Consider the following 26289-nt stretch of genomic DNA (forward strand, 5'->3'; position numbering starts at 1 on the left):
ACCCAACCCCCCCCCCCCACACACTCCACAAGGAGGGTGATGCCTTTCTGGAGGGATCATCAAAATCTGTAAGTCATTGGGAATAGGGTCTAAGCCCCCCCACCTGCTTCTAGGTTAAGGGAGTATCCTCCATGGGGAATGTGCTCCCAAAGTCCTGTCATGCACCAGGGATACATCCTGGTTCCACGGTCAGAGGTCCCTTAGACTGCCCAGGCCTTCTGAGACCCATGTTCAGGAGGTCTGAGTCGGTCCAATGCTGGATTCCCAGCTATCAGCCTGGGGTTCATGAGCTCTCCCTTGTTCAGGTCAGCTCTCTGTGGGTTTCTGTAGCCTGGTCTTGACCCCCTTTTCTGACACTCCTCCCTCTCTGCAACTGGATTCCAGGAGTGGGGCTCAGTGTTTAGCTGTAGCACTAAATTTTTAAAACATAAAATGGAGTATCATTTTTTCAAAGTTTCAATTTACATTTGTTTTAAAACAAGTCCTGTTCATTTAACATAAGCATGAACTAGGGAAATGAAACATTTCAGATTATTGAAAGTTAAAATTTATTAAGCCAAGTGCCAAATACTCAGGTTCAAATTAATTTCAAATTATATACAGGCATGTAGCTAACTTCAAAATCAGAAAACTGGATCAGAAACTGCACAAAACTAATGACTGAAGGAACTGAGTTTTAAAAAATCAAGGTCATTATCTATTACAAACTGTTTTCCCTCAGTATACAACATTCAATTGGTTCAACATTACCTTGACCTTTAAAGAGCAAAATTTATAATAAAAAGCACTTGGTATTTAACAGTGCTCATAACCCTAACAAATTTGTTCATAAATTGAAATATTAACTGAATCCATTGTTTTCTACAAAATAAATTAATTTTAAGCAAAACAACCTCAGTGACAAACACATTTCATTCTTTATTTAGATGTTGAAGCTCTTGCACTAAGTTTTTACAAGCTGGTGAACACTGACAAATTATTTCTCCCACAGAACTATAACCACACATTCCCAGACAGTATAAATATATGGTTGAACTAACATTAATACACATCACCATTTTATCGATTACATAATAAAACAAATGATCAAGTATCCAATTATTAAGTTACATAGCTGAAAAGGCATATAAAATATGTCTGCTCAGTTCGTTAGCAGATCCCACGTCCTTTATTTTTTTACATTTTTATTTATTTTTTTGAGAGGTTGGGAAGAGAAGGGGAAAACCATAATTCAAGCAAGTTGGAAAACAACTTCTGATAGGTATGGAAAAAAACAAGAATTTCAGAAATTTTGATTAAGAATTGGTTAGCTACAACAATGTATCTCTACCTTTTAAAAATATTTACTAAATTAAAGAGCATATTCTACATGTTCTGCACAAGACAAAGGCAACATTTTACTAAAAATATTCAATAGCCTCCTCCCATTCTTACATCAGGCCCTCCCTGTTAAGTTGCACCTTTGAGTGCAAAACATTAAATTAACTATAAGGCTTATTGTCTGGAGACATTATTGAAGATATGTGCTTCTGTAACAAAGTCATTTTCAAATGGAGGTTTCCCATAACAGCACAAAATAATATAAAGACATTAAATAATCTGCACAAGACTTGCTAAAAACATACTGATGGCTAAGCAAACCTGATGTATACTGGTGTGAGTGTGGGAGATGTAAACATAGAGTGAGCAGGCAGATAACGAGAAAGGCCCTGCAGTGTTTGAAATGACTGAAGGAGTAAACCATGGAAGGTCCAGATAGCGTGTTCTTAATTCCTGGAATTTTGGTTCTGTATGATGCTAAAAATATATAGGTATTGTGCTGGGTATTTTGGCACCTAATCATTCTAAATTCCTTATACACTAGTAATTCTCTGGCACAGGAGTACATTTAAGGACCTAACTCAATACCATATTTTAGGAAAGGTCAATTGGTACAAATAATAAGCACATTTTAAATGCTGACCAGCAAAGATCTTTTGCTAAGTGTCCAAACAGGTTGATCATAACTCAAATATAGGTTTCAATTCTGTCAAGCTTGTGGCCTGGTAAAAGAGGTTTTCAATATCACTGTAGAAGCTTCAGTAGACTTATTCACTAAGACGACACATTGGCTAATTATGTATGACAAATCAGGTCCCATCTGAGTTCCACTCCGAAGGCGATGGCATCAGGCACCCCAGTTTTATTGAATACAACAGTTGTTTCTATGACCATTGGAATCCTTGAAGCGCAGCCGCATCTTAGGACGGTACTTCTCCAGATACAAAAGTTGCTTGCTGTTAAAAGCTCCACGCCGCTTTCTGGAAGCAAAAAGACAAAGGTAATTGAATGATGCTCTTTCTGGTAGCAACAAAAAGCTCCAACTTTAGCTATATATCCCAGCAAAATGTAAATTAACAAGCACATTCAGTCAATAAAGCAGAACCAACCACCCAACAATTATTTGCATGAATGCAAAAATGTTGGATAACATCCTTTTGTCCTGGCCTTAATATAGTATTTAAAAAATACAAAAGTCAGGAGCACTTGTTGCTCTTCCAGAGGACCTGGGTTCAGTTCCCAACACCCACAAGTTGGTTTACAAAGACCCATAACTTCAATTCCAATGCCTTCTTCTGACCTCTAAGGACAATAGGCACACAATACACATTAAGACAAAACACTCAAACAACCCAAAGATAACCAGTACATGTTTTGGATTTTACTTAATTCAGATATGAATAAGAAAACACAGCAGGCGTGAAAGAGAAGAGTCCATTACTTACTGTCTTATGAACTGTACTGCATCTTCATATTTCATTCCACCTTCAATTAATGCTAGGGCAACAAGCACTGGAGCTCTGCCAAGGTAAAAACTTTGATAAACCACAATTTTTCAAAATTAAAACCCATAAAATTCATTATCCAAATATCCCCAGATTCAAACATATAATTATCAATCATCCTTCAATCATCAATACTGGCCTTTCATTAAAAATTGTAGGACAGAGCTTTCCAGCTACTTGGGAAGCTGAGGAATTGTATTAAAGGGTGGCAGCATTAGGAAGGTTGAGAACCACTGATCTAGAAAGTGATTTTCTTACCTGCCAAGGCCTGCAACACAATGGACAGCAATACAGCAGCCAGGTTCTTCACGAAACTTAATCTTTACAAGACTTAACCAGTCATCTACAATCTGGTTGGACGGCGGTGCACCATCATCAAAAGGCCAGTCCTGAATCAGAAGAGGAAATAGTTCAGACCTTTAAATGAGCTAGGGACACTAGTGCAGCCCTGTACTCTCAAATCCGGGGGTGAGGGGTGGGGGAGGGTGACAACGACAGGGCCCGGCACACTGCTGAGTTCACAAGTTCCAGGCTCACTGGGTTAATTTGGCCTTGATTTAAAAGTTGGATTTGAACTGACTTCCATAGCATAACAGAAACACATGAAAACTCAAGTACTTACCAAAACACGAATGCCTTCTTTCTCCACAAGAGTAGTGTCGTAAGTTGCTTCACATACTCTTACTATTGTGGTAACTCCATACTTCTTAAGTTCCTAGAAAAACACATTTATTGAAAAATTTCAGGAAGTCTTGGAACCATATTATTAGTGCTGTGTCATTTGTCATTTTCACAATGCTTGATCATGCCGGTAAAATGAGGCAAATGAAGAATGGCGGAACTTGTTATGTAGGTTTAACACAAAGGCAAATCAAATCTAGTTGTAAATAGGACAGTGTGGAAAGGAATGCCTGGGGTCGGAGAGAAGGCTCGGCAGTTAAGAGCACTGGCTGCTCTTCCAGAGGACCCGAGTTAAAAGATTCCCAACCACCACATGCTGGCTCAATAAAAAGAGAAATCTTAAGGCATACATTTTTAGTTCAGTTAGTGGGGGGAAACAAAACTATATATTTCGTTTCTATGGGTGCTTGGGTGCAGGTCAATTTCAATTTCTACTCACAACATTTTTGAGAAATAACCTCTTGCCAAGGCTAGGTTGGCTGGCATGAGTCCACAGTGTCCCTGTTTCCCACTGTCAGGCTTTCAAGCATGTGCTACTGTTTATGGCTTTTTAAATGTGGATTCTGACAGGGTCTGGTCTGCATGCATGAGCAATAAAGCACTTTACTGACTAGACTACCTCCCCAAACAGAAAGTCTTAGGAGTAATTTCAAAGGTTCAAATCCACACTTCAACTTTAAAAAGCCACTCACCATTAAAATAAACAAACAAACCCTACAGGCTTGACAATAATTATAATCCAACTCTGCATTTAAAAAAATGTTATTGGAAATTAAAAAAAAAGATGTAACATTCAAATAATCCCTTATAAATCTGAGACACTTATTTGCTATCTTTGAGCTGCTGTAGGTTTTTATACTTCGTAAATGTGTGCCCAGATAAATTACTTGGCATTATTCCATCCAAGAGCAGGTTGGAGGGCTCAAGCTACCATCAGAAACAGCAGAGTTACCAGCTGGAAAATAGTCAAAGATATTAACTACGGTAGTTTATTGCACCAGAAGAGGGTACATGAAAAAACCCACGAGTGGCAGTCTCTGAAAGTACATAGTTCTCAGAGTGTAACACCATGAAGACATCTCCTTCCTGAGTACCAAAACTAGTTACAATCATCTTTCAAGTTAGCCCCACCATTAAACTGCAACAAATTGGGATCTATAAAAAAAAAAAAAACGTAACTTACCTCTATGAATTTGTTTAAGGTCGCATTGGTTGGATTGTGTGTAATAAGGAATCTCATGTTCTTGTATGTGACTTCCACAGGAGCAGGGCGGTTCATTCGAGCCATGTTAGTTTTTAAAAAAACACCCAATAGGGTTATGAAAGAATTAAAAAACTGAATACAGAAATGATGCAAAAAAAAAAAAAAAAATCAAAAACAAAAAACCTGAAGTCTACTTCAATATTCAATATACTCCACTTGAAATTCTCAGTGCTTTGAGTATGAAATTGGGAGAAATGGGCAATGGAATGAACCTCCTAACAAGAAGCAGTGATTCTTCAATCCAGTAATACTGAGGCAATACAAAGGAAGTGCACTGAGGTTTACCCCATCCAGGTCTGAGCTCTTGTAAAATGCTCTGCAGATTTCAATTCAACACGTCTGTGTCCAGGTTATCCACTCTTATGGGGGCTTCTTGGTGGAGTAGTAATGAATTTCTACAGTTCACTTGTCTGCATAGAGGTCGTGCTGTGCCTGGCAGTAATCTCCACTGCCCTTCAGAAACTCCATAAATGTGTGACCAAGAACACCACAGAACTGCTGTTTAGAAGAAAAAGAAAGAAAGAGAAAAGAAAGTTATTTTCCAATTCAAAAGGATCATGTCATGCTTTCCCACCAAATTAAGAGACACCAAGATATCAACTTTTCTTCAAATTACAAATCCCCCCCCCCCTTTTTGGTTTTTTGAGACAGGGCTTCTCTGTAGCTTTGGAGCCTGTCCTAGAACTCACTCTATAGAACGGGCTGGTCTCAACTCATGGAGATTGGCCTGTCTCTGCCTCCCAAGTGCTGGGATCAAAGGCGTGTGCCACCACTGCCCAGCTCAAATGTCAAATTCAAGGAGACTGCATTTTAAAACCAATAGGCCTCCAGCATGCAGTTATAAGCTCATTAAAGTTGATAATCATTAAAAAAAGTTCAAAGAAAGTTACTGCTACATTTGACAGAATTCCCCCCTATACACATCTATATACACATACATTTCATTAATCACTCCTTTTTATTTTTATGCTGGTTCAAACTATATGCATTATTTTCTATACTGACTTAACTTGCTGTTTACGCACTATTGTAATTTCATGTAGTCTGAAGCTCAGTTTTTCATAATTTACTGAACTCAGAGACATTTTAGCTACTCACTAGTTCTTTGCTTTTATACTGGATATTTTTTAAGCTACTGTGATAAAAGGAGATACCTGTTGTATGGTCTTTCTACAAGGAAGGTATATTATTTTAAATGGAATTATTTCAATAATTAGCCTTTTAGTCACTAATGCTTAAATATGAAGCCATGCCCACATTTCCCTTTCATATTTTTTATCATCTCCTTGACATTTAAAAAAAACTCATGTACAGTTATTAGCTTTACACGGCTATGGCAGGTTCTATGCCTAAGAATCAAGTACTTGTCACAGTATGAAAAGGCACAGGGAAGCAGCATGTCATCTAACTCTGGTGAAGTGTGTGAGGGTGCGATTCTACCCTGTTGGGACTCATCTCTAGGAAGGCTGACTGGAATGCCAGGCCATCTTGTTCCCATAAACCACACTGCACTGAATGACAGCTCTCTAAGTGAAGCCGTAAGAAACTTCCTGCTTAAAAACTAATAACTCCTAAGAGCTTTTATACTCCCATGTCATCTCTTCCGTTTCCAATCAAATTGGCTCTTATAAATACAATTTACTTAAGGGGTCTTCAACCACATAGTCTTAAGATAGACTATCTTCAAATAAAACATACTTTCATCTTCTTCCTATTTTAAACTCCAATTCCACTTACCTGCTCTAAAACTAAAACCCAGCTCAGATATGAAAAACAGATTAGAAGATTTTAAGGCTTTTAAAAAACAGTCTCAAACACAAGGTGACTGCGATTACCACTATATATAAACACATTTCACTTTCCCTTTGTTCCTATTTAAAAATTAAAAGTTTCATGTCAGCACCAAATAGTAAAGTAGTATTATTCACAGGGCATTTTTTTTTCTTTCAGAATATGTGCAGAAATGCTTTTCAAAGAAACGGATTAGAAGTAGATGAACATTAACAAAACACTTTAATGCCCCATCTACTCTAGGCAGTTTGTGCAGGAACTACGGGATGCACTCAATGTCAAGAACACGCAGTGACAACCACTGCCCCAAACACATAATATTTTACCTTTGAGAACAAACTGCCAAAGTAAAACTTCAAACAAAACCCCAGTCTATTTTTCTGGAAAAACAAAGAACTAAATCTAAATTTGTATTTCAATCAAGAAAACTTATTTCCATTGTTTTCTGAAATGTGTCCTCACAAGATATTTATCTGCCCAGTGGGTTAAAAATTACCATTAAAGATATTACTTCAGAGCCAGGAGGTGGTGGCACACGGCTTTAATCCCAGCACTTGGGAGGCAGAGGCAGGCGGATCTCTTGCTAGTTCGAGACCATCCTGGACAGCCTCCAAAACCACTGAGAAACCGTGTCGCGAAAAAAGAAAGAAAAAAAAAGATATTACTTCAGGGTGTAGACTCCCATTCACCTGAAATTACTGATGTACATCTTTTCAGGCATGGTGTCTTGCTGTAAACAGTTTTTAAAGTAAATCTGACACTTTAAAAAAAAACATTGACAGGACTTACACAAAGCTTTTCAAGAGTTCCATTAGGAAGCTGAAAAGCAGAATAAAAAAAAAAATCTGAATTGGTTTGAAACGAGTGGAGCCACCCAGTGGCTGGAGGACACTTCTATTAAGAGAGTGACCACTGACATCCTTCTAATAAGCCCCCATTCCCTCACAGGCAAAAACTGAACACGATGGGTAGCTCAGACACACGAAGAGATCTCCGTATTTTAGACTGCACAAACTAACAGCATGCAAACATAGAAAAACGACCAACTCTGTGTGTGTGTGTGTGTGTGTGTGTGTGTGTGATTTAAGTCAGTTTGTCAGCTCGCAGAAACCAAGCCAGAGTCCGCAGACCCATCTACTTATCCAAACCTGTTCCAAATACACTCGCGTTTCAGGTAAGGCACCCCATCTCGCGCGGGTCAAACGCTGTTTCTTTCTGGGGAAAGATCTAGCTTTGCTGGTTTCCAACCAGTAGCCGGCACGACGCAAACAGACAGCGGAAGAAAGAAAGATGGGGGGGGGGTGGAGGGTGGGGGTAAGGCAAACCAGGAAAGGAAGCACGACCCCAGAAGCTGGACGTTCAGTCCACAGATCGTTCCAACACACCGAGGGGATCGATTCAGCGCTCCGGCAGGGGCATGGCGCAGGGCTGCTCGCTTCAACAGGGGCCCCTCGCAGTCCTGACCAGCTCCTGTTGCTGCTGGCCCAGCTGCAGGCAGGCGGGCAGGCGGCGCCGGGCTCAGCCAGCCGTCCGCGGGGACCCCCTGCACCACCCCGCTCGCCCCTACCGACGCCTGGCGGAGGCGGAGGTCGGGCAAGCCCGGGCTTGAGCGGCGCGCACAGGAGCGAGGTCCGCAATCACGGGTTCGCGGTGGCGAGCGCCGGCGGGCGGGCGGGCACCGAGGCCATCTTGGGACCAAGGCCCCGGGCGCCGGGTCCCGGTCCCCGCCGGCCGGCCCGCCCGCCCCGCCCCGTCCCGTCTCGCCCGCCCCGGCCACGTCCACGACGCCCGCGCGGCTTCTCGGAACAAAGGCCGCGGGGTCGCACGCGCACAAGGCGGCTTTCCTTGCCGGCCCCGCCGACCGCTCGGGGCCCGGGTGCCGCCGCCCCCGCCCGGCCGGCCCACACAGCCGCCCCGCTCGCTCTAACAAAGGCCGGGCCCGCGGTACTCACAGGAATATGTCTACTCATTGAAGATTGTGGCCTAATCATACAGCCGGTCCCGAGGCGGCGCAGGCGGCGGCGGCGGCGGCAGGGCAGGCGGCGGTGGGCGTCGCGGGGCGGCGGCGGCGGCGGCGATGCAGGCGGCGGGGGCACCAGACGACCATGCAGTGAGCGGCCCGAGGAGCGTCGCCGAGCCGGCCGCAGCCCAGAGCCAATGCGCGCGCCCAGGCGCCCTTGCGTCACAAGCCCGCCCCTTTATAGCCGGCGCGGCGTGCGCACCGGCGCCGGCCAATCACGGCGCGGGACGCCAGCGGGGCGGGGCCAGAGGGGGCGGGGCCCGGGGGCGCCCGCGTCACTGGCGGCGGCGGCCGGCACCGGTGCGAACCGGTTGATGGATGGCGCGCCGGGCGAGCTGCTCCTCGCTGCTGCCTCGCTGGACGCGCTCGACGCCGGCGCCTCGAGTCCGCCTCCACTTGGATCGCGGCTCCCGCAGGCGCCGCCGGCGCCCCAACCGGAGCTCGGTCGCGCTGGCCAACGGTTTACCTTGGCACCTGCGCCCCCAGGATCTCCGTCATCACCCCATATTGATGTCGCATGACCGCTGGGCGGGTGACTCACCGCCGCTCCACCGCCCGGCCTGGCCGGGCCCTGGGCTGGGATGAGGGGTTCAGGCCACCACCCTCCCTTCCACGTGGGAAGGCTCTCCGCAGAGTGTAGCTCGCGGGACGCGGGAAGTGCCTGTATTTTTTGGGAGGCTTGTTGCTCCCGATCTTTTCTTTTTAGGTTACACCCCCAAACTGCTGATGGTGGTAACTGCAGTTGGCTCGATTGTGGCGTTTCGAAATCACATGCATCCTTTGTACAGGCTGCTCACTCACTCACTGATAATGAAAGGTTAGCCATCGCCAAGGGAAAGCCTTTTTTAGTTTTGCGTCAAAAGCTAAGTAAGCTTCTCATTTTGTTCATCTCCAGTCCCGTTCCAGTGTCCTCTTAATCTAGGCCTCTAAATGAAGCTGTAACGCAATTAATTGTTTCTGTGCTATACTGGGCCAGCTTTCATCATCTGAAAAGCCTTTCTGCTCAGTCGTCTAGGGCTGGTAAACAGGACCTTTACCTGCTTTGAAGAACAGATCTTTCCAGTAACACTGAAGCCTTTTGGTTCCACTTTCCCCCTCACATTAGACTGGAGAAACACGATTCAAGTTGTTCCCTCTCTCTGTGTACTGCATTTTAGGATTTATTAGCACTTCTAATTTAGAGACTTTCCTTGCATAGTTACTCAACTTTCTTAAAAACATATACACTAAGCAAAGTAAGTACTTTTGAAAAAAAGAAAGTAGGCCAGACCTTGAAAGTAACAACAAAAAGTAACTCTTCATTAAAAATTGCTTGCCTGAAGAGCCATTTAACTCAAGGCAACTTGAGACACACATCCTCTTCACAAATAGAGGTAAAATGGGGTAATGTTTAAATTATGTAAGTCCTAAGAAAATACAGGAAGATTAAATGAAAGTCTAGGGATAGGAAAGTGAAGTTGATCAGACCAGGAAACTGAACAGAAGACAGATTCAGTATTACGGAATTAAAACCTTTCATATGACCAGTGACTTGGGGTAAGTATTAACTTCAGCTTGGGAAAAAATACGGGCAGAATCAATTAGTGAACAGCTTGGCCACTTTGTGTAATAACATACTTAGGCATATTAAATTGGCTCCTCTTACTCCAAAGGTTGATCAACACAGTGAAACAAGATAATGAAACCTTTTGGAAAGGGGAATTTGGTGAGCTAAAATAGCTCAGCAAATACTAAGCAAAGGTAAGTCAGTGTTTCAGGTAGTTTTGTTGTGGGACTTGTGATGCAGATTCTGAGCTGTGTAATCCACATTACTGCTGGTGGTGTGGATGTGTTGTATTCAGATAGCTGGCACTGAGCTCTAAAAGTGTGGCTCCAACTCCCAGGAGCACTAGTCAGATCTGGGGGTCTTATCCTTTCAAAAGGAAGTACCTACTACCTCATCTTATTTGCAGCTGAAAGTGTGCATCTTACCCAGATAGAGACTGGGTGGTCCCTCCCCTAAATTCTCAGAAGGCCTAGCCCTTTGGCAGCCACTTACTGGGTTTTCTATGAGGCAGTGGTTATGGGTGTGCTGAGGGCAACTGTTCTAGTCATGGGGTAGTTTGAAGCCTGCTGATTCTCAGGAATAATCCAGGAGGAAATCCTGGAGGAAATCAATATAGGTCTCCCCGATTTGTGCTTGGAGCATTAAGTACCTCTATGTAACAGGCTTGTAAAGACTGGCCGAGACTTTAAAGAACAAAGAAAACAACATTGAAAAACTAGCGTTTAGACTCCAGAATCCCTAAATGGAAGAGAACCACTTCTGCAAAGCAAGATGACCACTAGAAGCTACTTCACAAAACTTGCCCTTTGAGCTTTTATCGGCACATTGAAGATGTAAACAAAACAGTGCCTATCAGATAATCAAGATAGGCAGGTGTCTGTGGAAGCTTAAAGACCTCAGAAGGCAACAGATCAAATCCCAGTGATAATAGGGACAGCACATCTGGGGACAATGATTTCCTTCAAGCCAAGCATATAAAAGGAAGATCTCACTATCAATCATCAGATTGTGTGGGGCCATGAAAGAGACTGATTGACAGCACTCACATAGCAAGATGTTATTGTTGCACTGAAATCACACGTGACCCTATCAACCTAGCACACTAAGTAAGGTACACATGAATAAAGAAAGTGTATTTGGTATGGGCAAATAGGGTGAGCTCCCATTGCTATTTTTAAGAAAGGTTTAAAAAACCTGGATAAATAGCAATGGTCACTGTCAGCATTGTTTAGAAACATTTATCAATGTGAAAAACATAGTACACTTAAATTTTTAATGAACACATATGTACATTATTGGTGCTAAAAATTAAAATATGCCCTATGGTAAATCATTTCTTTTCGTTGGTTTTGTATTTTTTTTTTTTTAATATGCTGGGCCTGTAATCTCAATTATTTGAAGATTTAAGCCGGGGGATCCAGAGTTCATGCTATCTCTGAAACCAGAAATGTAGCCTTTAATTTCAGCACTCTGGAGGCAGAGGTAGGTGGATCTCTGTGAGTTCAAGGCCAGCCTGGTCTACAGAAGGAGCTCAAAGACAAGCTCCAAAGCTACAGAGAAACCATGTCTGGAAGACATGAATTTGGTTCCCAGCACCTAGGTTGGACAATTTACCATCTTAACTCTGGATGGTAAGTTAAGCACCACCCTCCCCCACACAAATACACAGAATGAAAGCTACAAGAGAGCTGGGGATATGACTCAGTATTTAGAGTTGTTTGCCTAGCAAGGCCTTGGGTTCTATCCCCAGTATTGCAAAAAGAAAAAAAAAAAAAAAAAAAAAAAAAAAAAAAAAAAAAGGAAAAAGGACTAGTCAAGATGGATGGATTGATGGATAAACACAATACTATGTCAGAATTGAATTTCTGTAGGAATTTTATACAGCAATTTCCAGCAAGGAGGTAAAGTTTGTTGCAATGAATTTTTCAAGAACTCTAACCTTAAAAAGTCCAGAGTGTATGTAGGTTATTGTGTTTATTACAGAGGCAGACAGCATAGAAACTTTCAGCCCTATAGATCACTATTGGTACTAATATTTATGAGTGAACCCAGGTGGATCAATATTAAATATCTTTTTGGGGTTTATGGTTTATTATTTTTGAGATAAGATCTTCTCATGTGGTGAAGGCTAGTCTCAAACTCACTATGTATCTGAGAATGGCCCTAAGCTCCTGGTCTTTTTCATTCTACCTCCCAAGTGGAAATATTCCAGGCATGCCTCACCAAGCCTGGCTGAAGGAAAGATATTTAACTTGTCAAATACAGTCAGTAGAGGTAATAGTTTCTCTCTAAAATTGAACTGAGTCAAAGATTCAACACTTTTAAAAAGTTAAGAAAATTCTCTTTAGTTTGTATTATAGGTATTTTTTCCTCTTCTCAAACTTTAAATGTCTTAGGTAATCTTCAAACCAGATGAAAATATGTTTTAATTTTAACTGTTTTACTATTTAATATAAGGAATACTTCCTTGGGAGTTCAGTGTGCATATTAAGAAGTGACTGGACAGATTGGTCAGAAGAATATTATTTTCCATTTTGTGACCAAATTCCTTCATGCAGAATAGAGGACTATAGCCGCACAAAATTCAGCATTTTCATATCCTGTGGCTCACATGCGGGTACCTGAGGAAATCTAGTTTGAGAAGTCTTATTTTTAGAAAACCTGGCAAAAGTTTTCCTTGTGGTTCTGTAGCCTGAATACAAGTCATTTGGGAATTGGAACTCTGTAGGGCTATAGTTTCCATGTGACTGTCTAGAGCATGTTGAATTATGCCAGTCTAAAAGGAAGCAAAAATAGCTTAGGAAAGGAGAATTTAATCTGGCAAGAGGAAAGAAATAAGAGTATAAATAAATGTTAAAGGTTGGCTATGCATGCCATGGCAAGGCTGGCACTTGACATACTTAATTGACAGAGTTGGCATTTGGGCTGTAGATACTCCAGACAGACACTGGCCAAAGCAGCATCACTCAGCAGCCTTACATAACATCAGACTGTTCTTGAACTGTTCCCTGCAGACACAGGAATGTTCAGGCTTTTAAAAGCTACAGTGGCCATACTTTTCCCTAACTAGCACATGTACCATTTGCTTGGGCAGGATGAGAAAACATTGCTACCTGGGTATTGTTAATCACTGCAGGATAATGAGTAAGGGGAAACCAGGGCAAAACTCTGGTGATTTTGAAAATGTAAAGTTCTCATATCATGAATTTCTTTCTTTTGAGACAGGGTCTCACTGTGTAGCCCTGACTGGTTTGAAACTCACAGATCTACCTCTCTCTGCCTTCCCAGTGCTGGAATTAAAGGTATGTGCTACAACACTAATGATTTCTTGATTTCTTCACTTAGCAGATAGTAAATATTTAGACACTATCAAGTAATTTTTCCACTTAAAATCCTTTGTGGACAACCATTTGTTTTGTTTTCCAAATATCCTTTGCTATCTCCCTCTCTAACGGTTCATCAGGGTCTGATCATAGCTAGGTCCTTTGGCTTCATCTTCTGCCCCACATGGAGTTGTCATCCCTTTGGCTATCAAACATTTTCCACCCCAGCCTGTATTTGGTAACTGTTTAGCATATGCCATGGGCTCTCCTAGGTTATGGTCAGGGTCTCTAGCCCTATGGAACTTTTATATAGACGAAGAAAGATTAAAAAAGGAAACAGAATGGGAATGAGATCTGGGCATGGTGGCACATGCCTCTAATCTCAGTGTTTGGGAGGTAGAGGCAGGGGGATTAGAGAATGACTCTTCTGGGAAGTCAAATGTATAATTCTCTGCACAAAGGCAAGAAGATGCATGCCACTATAGCTTTAAGTGAACCTATACAAACTCGGTAATTCATTCCTGAGGCCCTGATACTAATTGTCAGTTATTCATTTCATGAAATAAAAGGATTATTCTAAGCTGTAATATCAACATGGGTTATTATTAATTGGCTTTTAGGAGGAATGCACAATTATAACAAAGGAAAATTAGTAGATAATCTGTAGTGGTTGGCTTTCCAACATGAGCATCCATTTGCTTGATTTCACCTTCTAATCTCTGTCTGATGGCAATTTTCTCAGCACAGTGCAGTCACCAAAACGTTCTAAATCAAATACAAAATATTCACATAAATTGTGCTGGTTGCTTATTAAATACCTGCCATGTGCCAGGTAGCTTTAGGCACAAGGGAGTTAATGTAACACATCCTCTGCTATGAAGACATGGAACACAGGAGACAGAAAGGGTCTACAAATGATTAGCACAATATGATAAATGTCACACATAGAGGCAGGCATGTGCTCAGCACAGCAGAATACCAGGAACAGAATGCCCTGCTGATTAGAAGTCAGGGAAGCTGAGGAAAAGCTAATGCTTTCAAGGGGGTAGTCTAGAACAAAGAACTGCAGATCTAAAGCTATGGAGGCCCGAGGAAACAGGCTGGAAATCATAAGCTCCAAATGGCTGGAAGCTAACAAGTTAGAGCAGGGCACAATCTCAGTGCATTTTAAATATCTTGCTAAAGAGTCTGGACTTCATCTGGAAGTTGATGGAGTCATTGGGAGATTTTTGAGTAATAGTGAAAGATCAGATACTTTTAGAATATGGCTAAATCAAAGAAGTTACTAAGCTGAACTATTGCGATTAAAACTTAGTAAATATGGTAGGAGGGAGAGGGAGCAGAACACTCAGAAGTGGAATGAAAGGGGCAGTTTCTGCCTTCTGAGTGCTGGATTAAATTCAGGTACCACCATGCCCGGCTTGGCTTTGGTTTGGCTTTATGCAGGGGATGGGGAGTTGTTCCATAGAGAGCTTATACAGCATATACAAGTTTAGGTTGGGTCTCTAGTACCAAAACCAAATTACAACTGTGTAAAGCCCTCAGTAGGACCAGGTGTATAGCTTTAATCCCACCACTCAGAAACAGAGGCAAGCAGATCTGTCTGAGCCCTATGCTAGCCAGTAACTACATAGTGAGGTCCTGTTTTAAATAACAGAGGCAGGTGGATCTCTTTGAGTTCAAGTCCAGCCTGTACTACAGAGCTGTTATAGAGAAACCTTGTCTTGATAAACAAAACAAAGCAAACCCAAAACCAAAACAACAAAAAACCAAAACCCAACTCAAAGGTGTGGGGGAAAAAAAATCTTTCAATTTTATACTTTGGGAAACAACTCAGGAAGAATAAGAGAAACATTCCATTCAGAGGGTCTCAGAAAAGAGTCACTCTTCTCAGACAGACCCTAGGGGCAAACCTTAGTCCTCAATTGGAATATTCCTTGCTTTTCCATGCAACTTTATTCCCTGAGTGATTGCCTATATATTATCTGATTACACATCCAAAGCACAGGTTTTGAAATGAGGCAGTCAAAACTGAAAACTGCGTTCTCAGACTCAGTTACCTGTTCATAAAATTGGGATCTGGGGGTGGGCCAAGACAAGCACCCTAATCTCCTAGCCACCAGGGTGGTCCTGATTTGTAGGGTGGTGCCTGAGACGGCCCCAAGACCCCAGACAGTCGTTTGAAGGAAACTCATCACTGGAGACAGAGTGAAGGCACATGTTATGCTTTTGGTAAAGCAAAGTAGGTGTCCCACACAGGGAGATAAGACCTGCTTCTAGTCCAGAACATGCATCAACTCATGCCCACTCCTAGAAAAACTGCTGTTCGTGTCGAGTAACGGAAGATAGTTTGAGCCCTTTTTCAAGAGATCTCATTGGCTCTGAATTCCTGGAGTCTGCTGAGTTGCAGATCCTAAAGAACATCATCATAATAAAAGACTCAGGACTGTTGGAAAGGTGCTCTGGAAGTCGGAACATTTAATAATCAATTAAAAAAAAAAAAAAGCATGATGACGTAGGCCTGTATTCCAGAGTTAAGAGTTAAGGATTATAGGAATGTGCTGAGCAATAATTGCTCTCCTTGTTTTTTGCTCTTACATCAACCACATGCTAATATCTTCTGCAGAAACCCTACCATGTGCCTCAGGACTGCCAATACTGCCACTCTAATGACCATTTGGTGTTTCTGGCATTGTCACAAGATGTGGGTATTGGGTCAAGTGTGCTTCAAGCCTTTAATTTCAGCATTCAGGAGGCAGAGGCTAGCAGGTCTTTGTGAGTTTGAGGCCAGAGTTGTCTACATAGTGAATCCCAGGCCAGCTGGGGTTCCATAGTGAGACCCTGTGTCTAAAAAACAAAGAACCAGACAAAAACAACATAAAACAAAAGATATGGATGTATAGGCATGAATAAGACCGTGCCCAAATACGATGCAAGTGTACATAAGTAAAATATTGTCTGCTGACAAGGTATAATAACTAAATAAAATGTTTCCTTTGAGTGCTGTTGGAACATTGCAGAAGAATTCTTAATTCTGCCTGGGGACTTGGCATGCTGTAAGGGAAGTGGGGTCAAGATAATCTTCTAGGGAAGGACTAGAGTTTAGAATAAAGAGTATAAACATTTCCCATCCCTGAGAAAGACACTCCCAGTATTATCATGGGATGAAAAGAATAAGGTTCTTTTCTTGTGCTTTGACATTTTCAAGAGAGATCAGAAACTTGAGAAGAATAGAAGAAGATTCTTCCATAATGCAGTGAATTTTAAAAAAAGGACTGAAGAACTGAATTGTAATTAAATACACTCCTGGTGAGAATTGTAAAGTCTTTTTATTGCTTTGGCTGAGAGCAGCCAACCATCTGTTAATTTGAATATTTGTGCTTTTAGTCTTCTTCATTTAAAAATATATATAAAGCACTAAATAGAATAAAGAGAAAGAAATGTCTATGGCATTTTCTGGTTTGGTAATGGAATTTCCCACTATACCTATAAGTTTATTGAAATAAGACTAGACTACTGATTCAGATGCTCTGCTAGGATCCTTTCTGTTGTCAGCAACTATAGCAATTACCTCTTAAATGACCCAAGTTAACTGCATCCCATTACAGTTGCAGATCCAGGCTGACCAATAGTTTAGTAGAGCTGTGTGCACATCACCGTTTCCTGGACACATTTTTAGTCTCTCTATAAAATTTCATCATGATTTACCTTTCCTGCCTTTGTATACAAAAGTACCAAATTCCAGTTTCTTCGTGAGTCAATCAGCGATGATGCAATACATTCCTTGCTAGTAAACTACATGTTCCCCAGCTGTCACTCTGAGGCCCCAAGATCTAGAATATTTGCTGACATCCGGGAAGATTGACAAACCTAGCTCTAATGAGACACTAAAATAGTTATACCATGTGACAAGATTCTAGGCCAGCTTCAATTCCCTCTCTTGGGTGACAACTCTATTTTTAGACCACCCTTGTAAATGTTTATAAGAAGGAAACATCATAACCTTTGGCATTCACTCTTGAGCACAGACACACAAAGTTGCAAATGGTGTGAAAATTATTCAACCATCACAAAAATCACAATAACCAATGATGTCCTACTTTGTGACCTTAAAATACATTTTGAAAACAAAATTTTAACCTTATGTTGGAAGTAGATCTATGGTTTCAGTAGATTAAACCCCTAAGCAATAGGAAAGAGTTCCTGGGAACTTGTTGATTAGAAAAAAAAAAAAAAAAAAGTTGAACCTGAATAGTATATACTGAGGAACAAGGTTTGAACTTAAGCATATATGTAGCTGTACATTATCCTGTTTTGCAGTTTATAGAGCCAGTTCAATATACTTCTGGTCCACACACAGTGATTCCTATGCAACTATTAACATCATATTTCTCAAGAACATTTCACTTGTGGTCTGGAGAGATTACGGCAAGGGATAAAGACAAAAGACACAAACCCACTGGACTGAGATCAGTCTTTGGGTGGTAGAGTCCAAGAAGAGAAGGATTCATTTATGCAAGTCCTCTGAGCTCTATCTATACTCTGAAGCACATAGTACCATATACAACCAGAGAAAGTTTGATTAGAAAATGAACGATAGCCAGGCTACCAAGGACTATATAGTGAGCCATTGTCACAAACAAAAGACAATAAAATACAAAAAGGTTGGGTGTAGTGGCAAATGCTTTTAATCCAGCACTTAAGAGGCAGAGGCAGAAGGATCTCCTCAAACTCAACCACTGCCTGGTACACATAGTCAGATCCAGACTAGCCAGGGCTGCATAATAAGACCCTGTCTTTAAAAATAACACAATATATACATTTTACCTGACAAGTTAAAGGTGTTAATAAAGAAAAAGAATGAGAAAAACAAAAACCAAACACACACTTTGAAAAGAACATTATTTAAAAGCAAACCCATTGATGTTCAAGTCCTGGAAAAGAACCAATTCATAGCTTCCAAGACCTGCAACTTTCATAAGAGACATTTGGGCTATTGGGGCCCAGTTGGTATGGTTCACTCACCCGTGTGAAGATCTTCTCACAGGGCAGACTGAGAAGAGAGCCCTTTGCTGTAGTGGTAGCTTGCCTCAGCTCTGGAAAGTGTGCTGCTCGTCTCTCCTGACTCCTCTTATATGCCAGAGGACCTCCCCTCCCTGGATAAGCCTATTGTCTCTGTTAATTACATCATTTTTTTTCACACCACAATTAGTTACAATACAGGAAGGGCTAGCAAAGAAAGCAATGTTTGAGATCTAAGATATAAAGGCCACAAGATAATACTGGGGATATGTGGATAATTTGGTGTGATCCCGAGTCATCAGACTGCAAGTCTCATTTTTAAAAGTTTTCAAATCTTGTAAACAGTTCATCCCTCTTAACATAATTAAGTCATGATGTTTTCGTTTGTCTGCTTTAAAGACAGGGCTTCTCTGTGTAGCCCTGCCGGTGCTGGAATTCTCTGTAGACAAAGCTGGCCTCAAACGCAGAGATCCTCCTGCTTCTGCCTTCCAAGTGCTAGGATTAGAGGGTTTGACACTGTGCCTGTCTACGTTTGTTTTTATATTGACTTAACAAACCGTTTTTCAACGTCTCCTATTACGTGGGAAAAAATAATCAAAACCAAAGTTTGGTCACAGTTCACAGGATTCTCTGCTGTAACAAACAAGGAAAGAGACACTGTAGACAGGTGTCACAAAGGCAGCTGCTAACTCTGTTTTTACTGCTGGGTGTCTAGCTCAGGGCTGCCCATGAGCCAAGCAAGCCCTCCGCCACTATGACACGCTTGGAGACTCTCGGAAGTATTTTAAGAAGGAAAAGAAAAGATGTATGAGTACTAGAAAGTCTTAAGTCTTAAGAGCTGGACCTCTGTGAGTTCAAGGCCAGCCTGGTCTAAAGAGTGAGTTTCAGGACAGGCTCCAAAGCTACACAGAAAAACCCTGACTCAAAAAAAAAAAAAAAAAAAAAAAAAAAAAAAAAAAAAAACCCAAACCAAACTGAACAAAATACAACAAAAGGGCATTGTGATAACAGGGTTATTGTTTAAGAAGTTTGGCTCAGTTATCCAGTCTCGAAGAGTCACATTCTAAGATCTATTTCACAGAGATCTGCCTGCTTCTGCCTCCCCAGTGCTGGGATTAAAGGCATAAGCCACCACCACCCAGCTGTATATAGTTTCTCTTATGTTAGTAGTTTTTCTTTTTGTGTTAGACAAAAAGGGGAATTGTGATGATATATTACAATTGCATAGTGGTATTTTGATGGGAGGATTGTTTTGTATTTAATGTCTTTTGTTTTTTTTTTTGTTTTTTTTTTTTGTGACAGAGGTTCTCTCTATTCTATAACTCTGTTCTAGAACTTCCTTTCTCAGAGAGCTACGCCTCTGTCTTCCAAGTGCTAGGATTAAAGATATGTGTGACTAGGCCTAGAAATTTTAGATGCATGAGTGGATTTTGAAAAATGTGTCTTATGTTTCTGTATGAGTCTTGTTCATGCTTCTGCCAATTGCTTGATGGCTGGTAGCTCAAGGAGAAAGCACCTGCTCATTTTATTCATCCACTCCCTTCATGGACATAAGACTTTCTTCAGCTTCTACTGTCATCTTCAAGAAAATACAAAGTTATTCATGGTGGTGTACACATTTAATCCCAGCACTGGAGAATCAGAGGCTAGGGGATCTCTGTGAGTTTGAGGATAGCCTACTCTACATAGTGAGTTCTAGGACAGCCAGGGTTTCATAGAGAGAGCTTGTCTCAAAACAAAACAAGCAAAAAACAGCTCCTTCCCCCTCAGAAAAAATCCTTAGGAGTCACATTGAGCAAACACAGATTCAATATCTGTGAAACATCTTTTGGGCACAAGCATCAGAGGAACAGGGTGTAACCATATTGATTTGATGAAGCAATTCTATATTGTTTTCTACTGCTCTGTGTCTCCCTTCTCCAACACTAGGCATTATACACTGCCTTAATTATTTTCCATCCACACCTTCACATCTTGTGCTCCTGTGATTACTAACAGGTCTGAACTTGCCTTCACATATATATTTCCTGACCCTTTGAATTTCTTTGGAACTTTCCCTAATCATGTCTTTGATTTCCTGGTTCTTGTTGACTTGTAGCAGTTCCTTGCAAACCACAGAGCAGAACAGAGATCAAGCGTGGAGGACAGTGATTGTCCCAGATGTTAGAAAAGGAGTGAAATTCTCAAATTGCATCGGGAAGTGACATTCTTCAGGTTAGGTAGTGGGTCAGTAATAACTCATTGGATCACTCCTTGTTTTATTGTAAGTCTTGTGTTCTCTAATTTTAAAAAGGTTCTACCTGCTAGAATGTTCTCAGTCTTCAAAGTCTGTTTTTCTCACCAAGAAGCCCACATAGCAGGGACACTAGTTTCTCAGAGTACTTGTTATAGGACAAAAATCCACTTCCGACGTCTGGGCTCAAAGCTCTGGGAGCGGGGCTTGTGTGTGTTTAGCTTCTCAGACAATACTGGACAGCAAAAGTTTTTGAATTATTGTAAGGAAATATTCTTTAGCATATTTTTATACCATCTAAAAATAACACCGTTGAGCTTCCTTCCAAATATCTTCTCCATTTTTTAGTTTTTATTTTGTATTTTTTACATATAGAATCTCACATAATTCAGGCTGGCCTTTCACTGTGTAGCTGCTAATGACCTTGAGTTGCTGTTTCTTCTGCTGAGCTCAAAGGTGTGTACCACCGCAACAGCTCTTCATTTTTACCCCATGCTGTCTGAATCAAATTTCAACATTCTATTAATTATTATTTATGCAACACTACCCTTAAATACTAGCATATGTAATTTCATCACTATCTTCAATTGAAGGTTTAATCTAATTTCTACTGCATTTTTAATGGAGTATGTGACATCCATCTTTTATAACCCAATTTCTAAATAATCCAGCTTTAGTTTTTATTTTATTTTATTTTTTTGTATCTGTCCTTTTTCATGGAAACTAGAAAGCAACGAACAGTTCTGAGGCAATTCCTCAAAAACTTTGAAGCTAGCAGAGCTACAGGAACAGCCCTACTTTTCGAAACCTAACTGATTTGAGAGGCTGACAAGAAAGAAACCTTGGAAACACCCTCCTTAGGACAACCTGCCATTCCTGAGCAGTGAACACCCCGGCTCAGATTCCAGAGAACTTTATAGGTGACGATTAAGTGCTGGAAAATTTGCATGTGTGTTTGTTAGCAAACTTAAAAGTTCCCCTGGATTTTGCAAAAACGTATTCCAGAGATAATTGATATTTCTATTTTACTAATTTCTGTTTAGCTGAATAAGGCTAGGTCTGACGGAAGTGAAGATTATCTGTGATATCACGTCTGCTTCCCCCCTTTTGCAATCCTTGCCTGGGCCTGCCTGTATCCCAATGGCAGGGCTGTTTCTCCTCTCCCTCACTGCAGTTAAGGCCCCTCCTCAGATTCTTGGCTACTGAAGTGTCCTCAAAGTGCAGAGAGGTCAGGATGGTCAGTCATTGTCCCTCTCTCCTTTCTACACAACCAGTATCGAGGGCTCCTATTCCTTCAGGGCTCTCATCCACAGACAGAGATGTTAATTGATTTTAGGAGGAGAATTAATCAACTCTCATTTTCACTGAAAAAGAAGTGAACTCCATGAGGTTTCAAGTCCTCTGGCTGAAGGTGGATTAGCTTTGGAGCCCAGCCATTGGCTCTTTCCTTTGGAGGCGGGGAGGTCCTCTAAAGCAATGGCTTTTCACCTGGAGATCACTGAAAACCGTATCTTAAGATTCCATTGTGAGAGATGCTTATCTTGTCAACCAGTGCCTGGAAGTCATCATCTTTGTTGTGGTCGACCTCATCATTGTCACCAAATAAAAAAATTAGGCATTAGTTAACCCAAGATATTAGCTTTTAGTTCCAAAGAAATTGGAAAACAGAGAAACACTGGTGAGGGAAAATGGGGGCTGGGAAGCCCTTCCTAATAACTAGAATCCTGTGAGTGCACAATGCCATGCTTGGAGGAGACTTTTAGGTCTGGGGTGGTTTAGGGCAAATTTCAGGTTACAACAAGGCTCTGAGATGCTAAGACTGTCAAATAGTTATAGAAATACTGCTTGTTTTCTGAGGGTATTGGGATCTAGGATTCCCTCAGATACCAAAGTCTGGATGTGCAAGGCTTGCTAAGAATGCTGTGTTTGTGTGGCACCTACACACTTTAGGTAATCTTTAGCATGCTTAATCCAATGTAAGTGCTCTGGAAATAGTTTCTATGCTGACGATTTAGGGGATTTGGACAAGAAAAATGTTTGTATATTTCAATACAGATGTATTCCCCCCAATTTTGTGTTCATGATTGGGTGAATCCATGGATGCAGGATCCTTACATGGAAGGTTGACTATACTGAAAAAAATGCAAATAGTAAATAATAATCAGGCTTGCCTTTCCTTATAGTGGTGTTTCTTTTCTATAAAGTAGGAATTGCTTCTGTGAATTTATTACCCTTGAGATTAAAACTCAGTGAACACTAATGTTACAGAGGAGATTATAAACCATTCATCTCTAGGTCTTGGTTAAATTATAGATAAAATAAGGAGGATTCATTCCCCAGGAGGTCTCTGGGATCAGGTATTTTTAACATGATTGTTTTAATCCAATCCTTTTCTATAATCCACCTTTTGTGACATTAATAAGATATCTTAAACCTTTGTGGCTGGCAAAACAAGTACCAGCAAAACAGTGACAACGTGACCTGTGAACCAAATAAACATGGCTATTGACTTTTAACTAGTCCAAATGTTCTGGAAGGCTATCAGCTTTCTGGTCTTTGATATACATGGGCGCGGTCATTGTGACTAATTCATCTGAGGCTATTATGTTTTTGGGTTGCTCTAGGGATCATATTTTTAAAAACAGTTCTATTCTTATTTGTAGTCAATGCCATTAATGTTAGATACAAACACAATTTCCTTACTATTTAATTAAGACAATAAGAAAGCCACATTATTGTTCTGATTTTAATACTATCAATCCTTCTTTCACTCACAGGGGACCATTGAAAAACTTGTTTCAATGTTACATATATAACTTTTTTTTTTTTTTTGAGATAGTTCTCAACTTGTAGCCTTTGCTGGCCTGGAACTTGCTATGTAGACCAGGCTGGCCTTGAACACAGATAACCACCCATCTTTGCCACGACAATGCTGGGATAAAAAGACATGTCCCACCACATCCATCCATATATAAAAATGTTTTGTAAGTACTGGGTGTATTGCCTTAAACCAATCCCAGTTTTGAGAATGTGTGTTAGGGAAGCTCCTGTGTTATTTACCTCCATTCGCTGTAGCAACTTCTGAGGTACAGAGGTTCAGGGGCCATATTGCCCTCTGCAGAGCACTTTCCCCCTGCCTTCAATGGTGGCTTGGAAGAGCTGTGCAGCAGCAAGGAGACACACTGTCTCCTCTGTTATTTTCAGTCCCATTGTGATTACCTGAGCCCTGAGGTATAGCTTCTTAGCAGAATTGCTCTGCTGACAGGTGGGCATTCAATTCATGCTGGACAGCGATTTCTTCATCGGAAAATGTTTGCTCAACAGTTCACTGCAGTTTATGTGGTTTAAAGAACCGAGTTGTGACCCCCGCACGATTCTCAATACAGTTAGCTGCTCGTCAGCCTGTCTAGCACAGGTCTTCCAGCTGCACAAGGTCATTGAAAAAAAAATCTCAATTCAGTTCTAGAATGGAAGACTTAGTTTCTCTACCTTGCTACTCTTTGTGAACAAACCACGCACTCCCGTCCATCAACCACACAACAGATGAAAATGCTAAACAGCCCCAGATCTAAGTAGAAACACGTTCCATAGTTTTGTAAGCACTATTCCATGAAAATCTTCAGTATGAGATCAAGATGCTATTAATCCCACAAAATATATTCCTGCCTTCTTTTTAATCTGTTAAGTCCTCAGCAGCAGAAAATAGGGAACAACTGCTTCCATGACCCTGTCTTTTTTGTCCTTGTCCCTCTTCCTTCTCCTGGCCCTCCCTTGTTCTCTTGCTTTTGCTTTTCCTCTCTGGGTCCTGTGACTTCCACCTCTTGAGCCCTGTATTACAGTCATGGTTCACTGTATCTGTTCCACTAGGTCACAAATTCTGTAAAGGCGGCATTGGTGGGATCTTTCTGTTAACACTTTAACACTCCCCAGAATGTAGGACACACACATCAGGTGTGCAGCATGCTAATTATTTCCTAATAAGCAACTACCTATAACTTCATCATTGAAAGAAAAATCTATTTTACATTTTTTTTTGAGACAGGGTTTCTCTGTGGCTTTGGAGCCTGTCCTGGAACTAGCTTTGTAGACCGGGCTGGCCTCGAACTCACAGAGATCCATTGGCCTTTGCCTCCTGAGTGCTGGGACTAACTAAAGGTGTGCGCTACCAACACCCAGCTCCTATTTTACATTTTCTTTTCCCTCAGAGAATTTGCTTTGGAGGCAGGCACAGTCTTACTACATACACAAGCTGGCCTTGAGTTAGAGATGCTCTTGTGCCAGCTCTAGAAGTGTGGGATTGCAGGTCCAGGCCTCCAAGTCTGGTTCCATCTCCACTCAAGGACTTCTTTTTTTTTTTTAATATCCACAAATTTCAGAAATTTTGATGTAAGTATCTTTAATCATAATTAGTTAATTAACTGAGTTCATGTGTGTCTGTGCACCCCCGCACACTCATACCCACGTGCTCATGGGTATGTGAAATCAGAGAGCAAATAGTGGGAGTCAGTTACCTCCTTCTACGATGCAAGTCCTAGTGATCAGGTCATCAAGGTTGGCAGCTGGGCTGTGGCTTCATCAAGGGAACCTGAGGCTTCCAGGTTACCCTGGAGCACCTCAGACCCTCCGGTTAAACCACAGACTTGGAAGCGGAAAAACAGGCACACCTTTTCTGGATGCCTTCCAGCATCGCCCTATGAGCTCAACATTGAGCTTCCAGGCTTTTTTTCTCAGGCTGGCTTTGTGTGTAGCAGCATCCCACGGCTCTCCTCTGACAAGGGTCCTCTTCTGCCTTTGCTTTGCCCAGGGATAAATTTGCTGACTCCAGTAGGTGAAAAAAAGTGTTAAGGAATTAACCTCACGGCACTGGTAATGACCGTGTTTTGCCTTTGCATCATTCTGCACGGCTCCAGATTGACTTCTCTCTGACAGTTTGTTTGGATTGATTTCTTTTTTCTTTATTTGCTCATTTGTAGGAATCCATACTGTTGTTAGTTATTTTTGTGGTATCTCAAGCCACAGTTAATCTCCATGATGCTGATTTTCTTTTTGTCAAAAAAATGAAACATTGCCCTTAGTCCTATGAAGGTACCAAAATAATGGTGAACTGCCAAATTACATAATAATTTATAATAGCAAAGTATCCTGTTTCTCTAATAGTGAAATGCTAACTTACTGGTCAGTGCTGACTTTTTTTTTCTCATCTCACAATGTAGGTCAGATTGGCCTGGAACTTGCAGCAATCCTCCTGTCTCAGTACAGGAGTATAGGCATAAGCCTATATACTAGGTTTATATGTATGAGCCATGTTGCCTGACTTTATTTTTAAAAATCAATTAGTTTTTAGGCCTTTGACAGTTCCTGCCAACTCCTAATAAGTACATGTTTTTCTGACATACGACGTGGGTGGGTGAGACATTTCTCAGAAAAACTGAACCTAATACTCTGCTGTTAGAGTGACCTTAGAAGCAGCCAAATGGGTAAGTGTTTCAGCCTTGGTTCACTTTGTGATCTTCAGTTTATGCAGACAGGGTAGTCTGTTCAAATTAAGTTTACGAACAGATGTAACAAACAAATCAGTTCATTA

The 26289-nt window shown here is 41.3% G+C and overlaps 1 protein-coding gene across 2 annotated transcripts; it reads right to left on the bottom strand.

Moving 5' to 3' along the window:
• Nucleotides 1-894: 894 nt before the first annotated feature.
• On the bottom strand, nucleotides 895-8669 carry Ptp4a1 (protein tyrosine phosphatase 4A1). Of its 2 annotated transcripts, none has more exons than XM_051204640.1 (6): nucleotides 8514-8669; nucleotides 4690-5268; nucleotides 3448-3540; nucleotides 3084-3214; nucleotides 2766-2840; nucleotides 895-2300 (listed from the first exon to the last, which is right to left on the bottom strand). In XM_051204640.1, exons 2-6 carry the CDS (start codon nucleotides 4792-4794, stop codon nucleotides 2183-2185), a joined length of 522 nt encoding a protein of 173 aa, XP_051060597.1. In that variant the 5' UTR covers nucleotides 4795-5268; nucleotides 8514-8669; the 3' UTR covers nucleotides 895-2182. The 2 variants fall into 2 exon arrangements, with proteins under 2 accessions (XP_051060597.1, XP_051060598.1); XM_051204641.1 differs by having other exon boundaries at nucleotides 4690-5265; nucleotides 8514-8663.
• Between the last annotated feature and the right edge of the window lie 17620 nt (nucleotides 8670-26289).

Source organism: Phodopus roborovskii, unplaced genomic scaffold (assembly GCF_943737965.1).
Source record: "Phodopus roborovskii unplaced genomic scaffold, PHOROB, whole genome shotgun sequence".
NCBI classification, from domain to species: domain Eukaryota; kingdom Metazoa; phylum Chordata; class Mammalia; order Rodentia; family Cricetidae; genus Phodopus; species Phodopus roborovskii.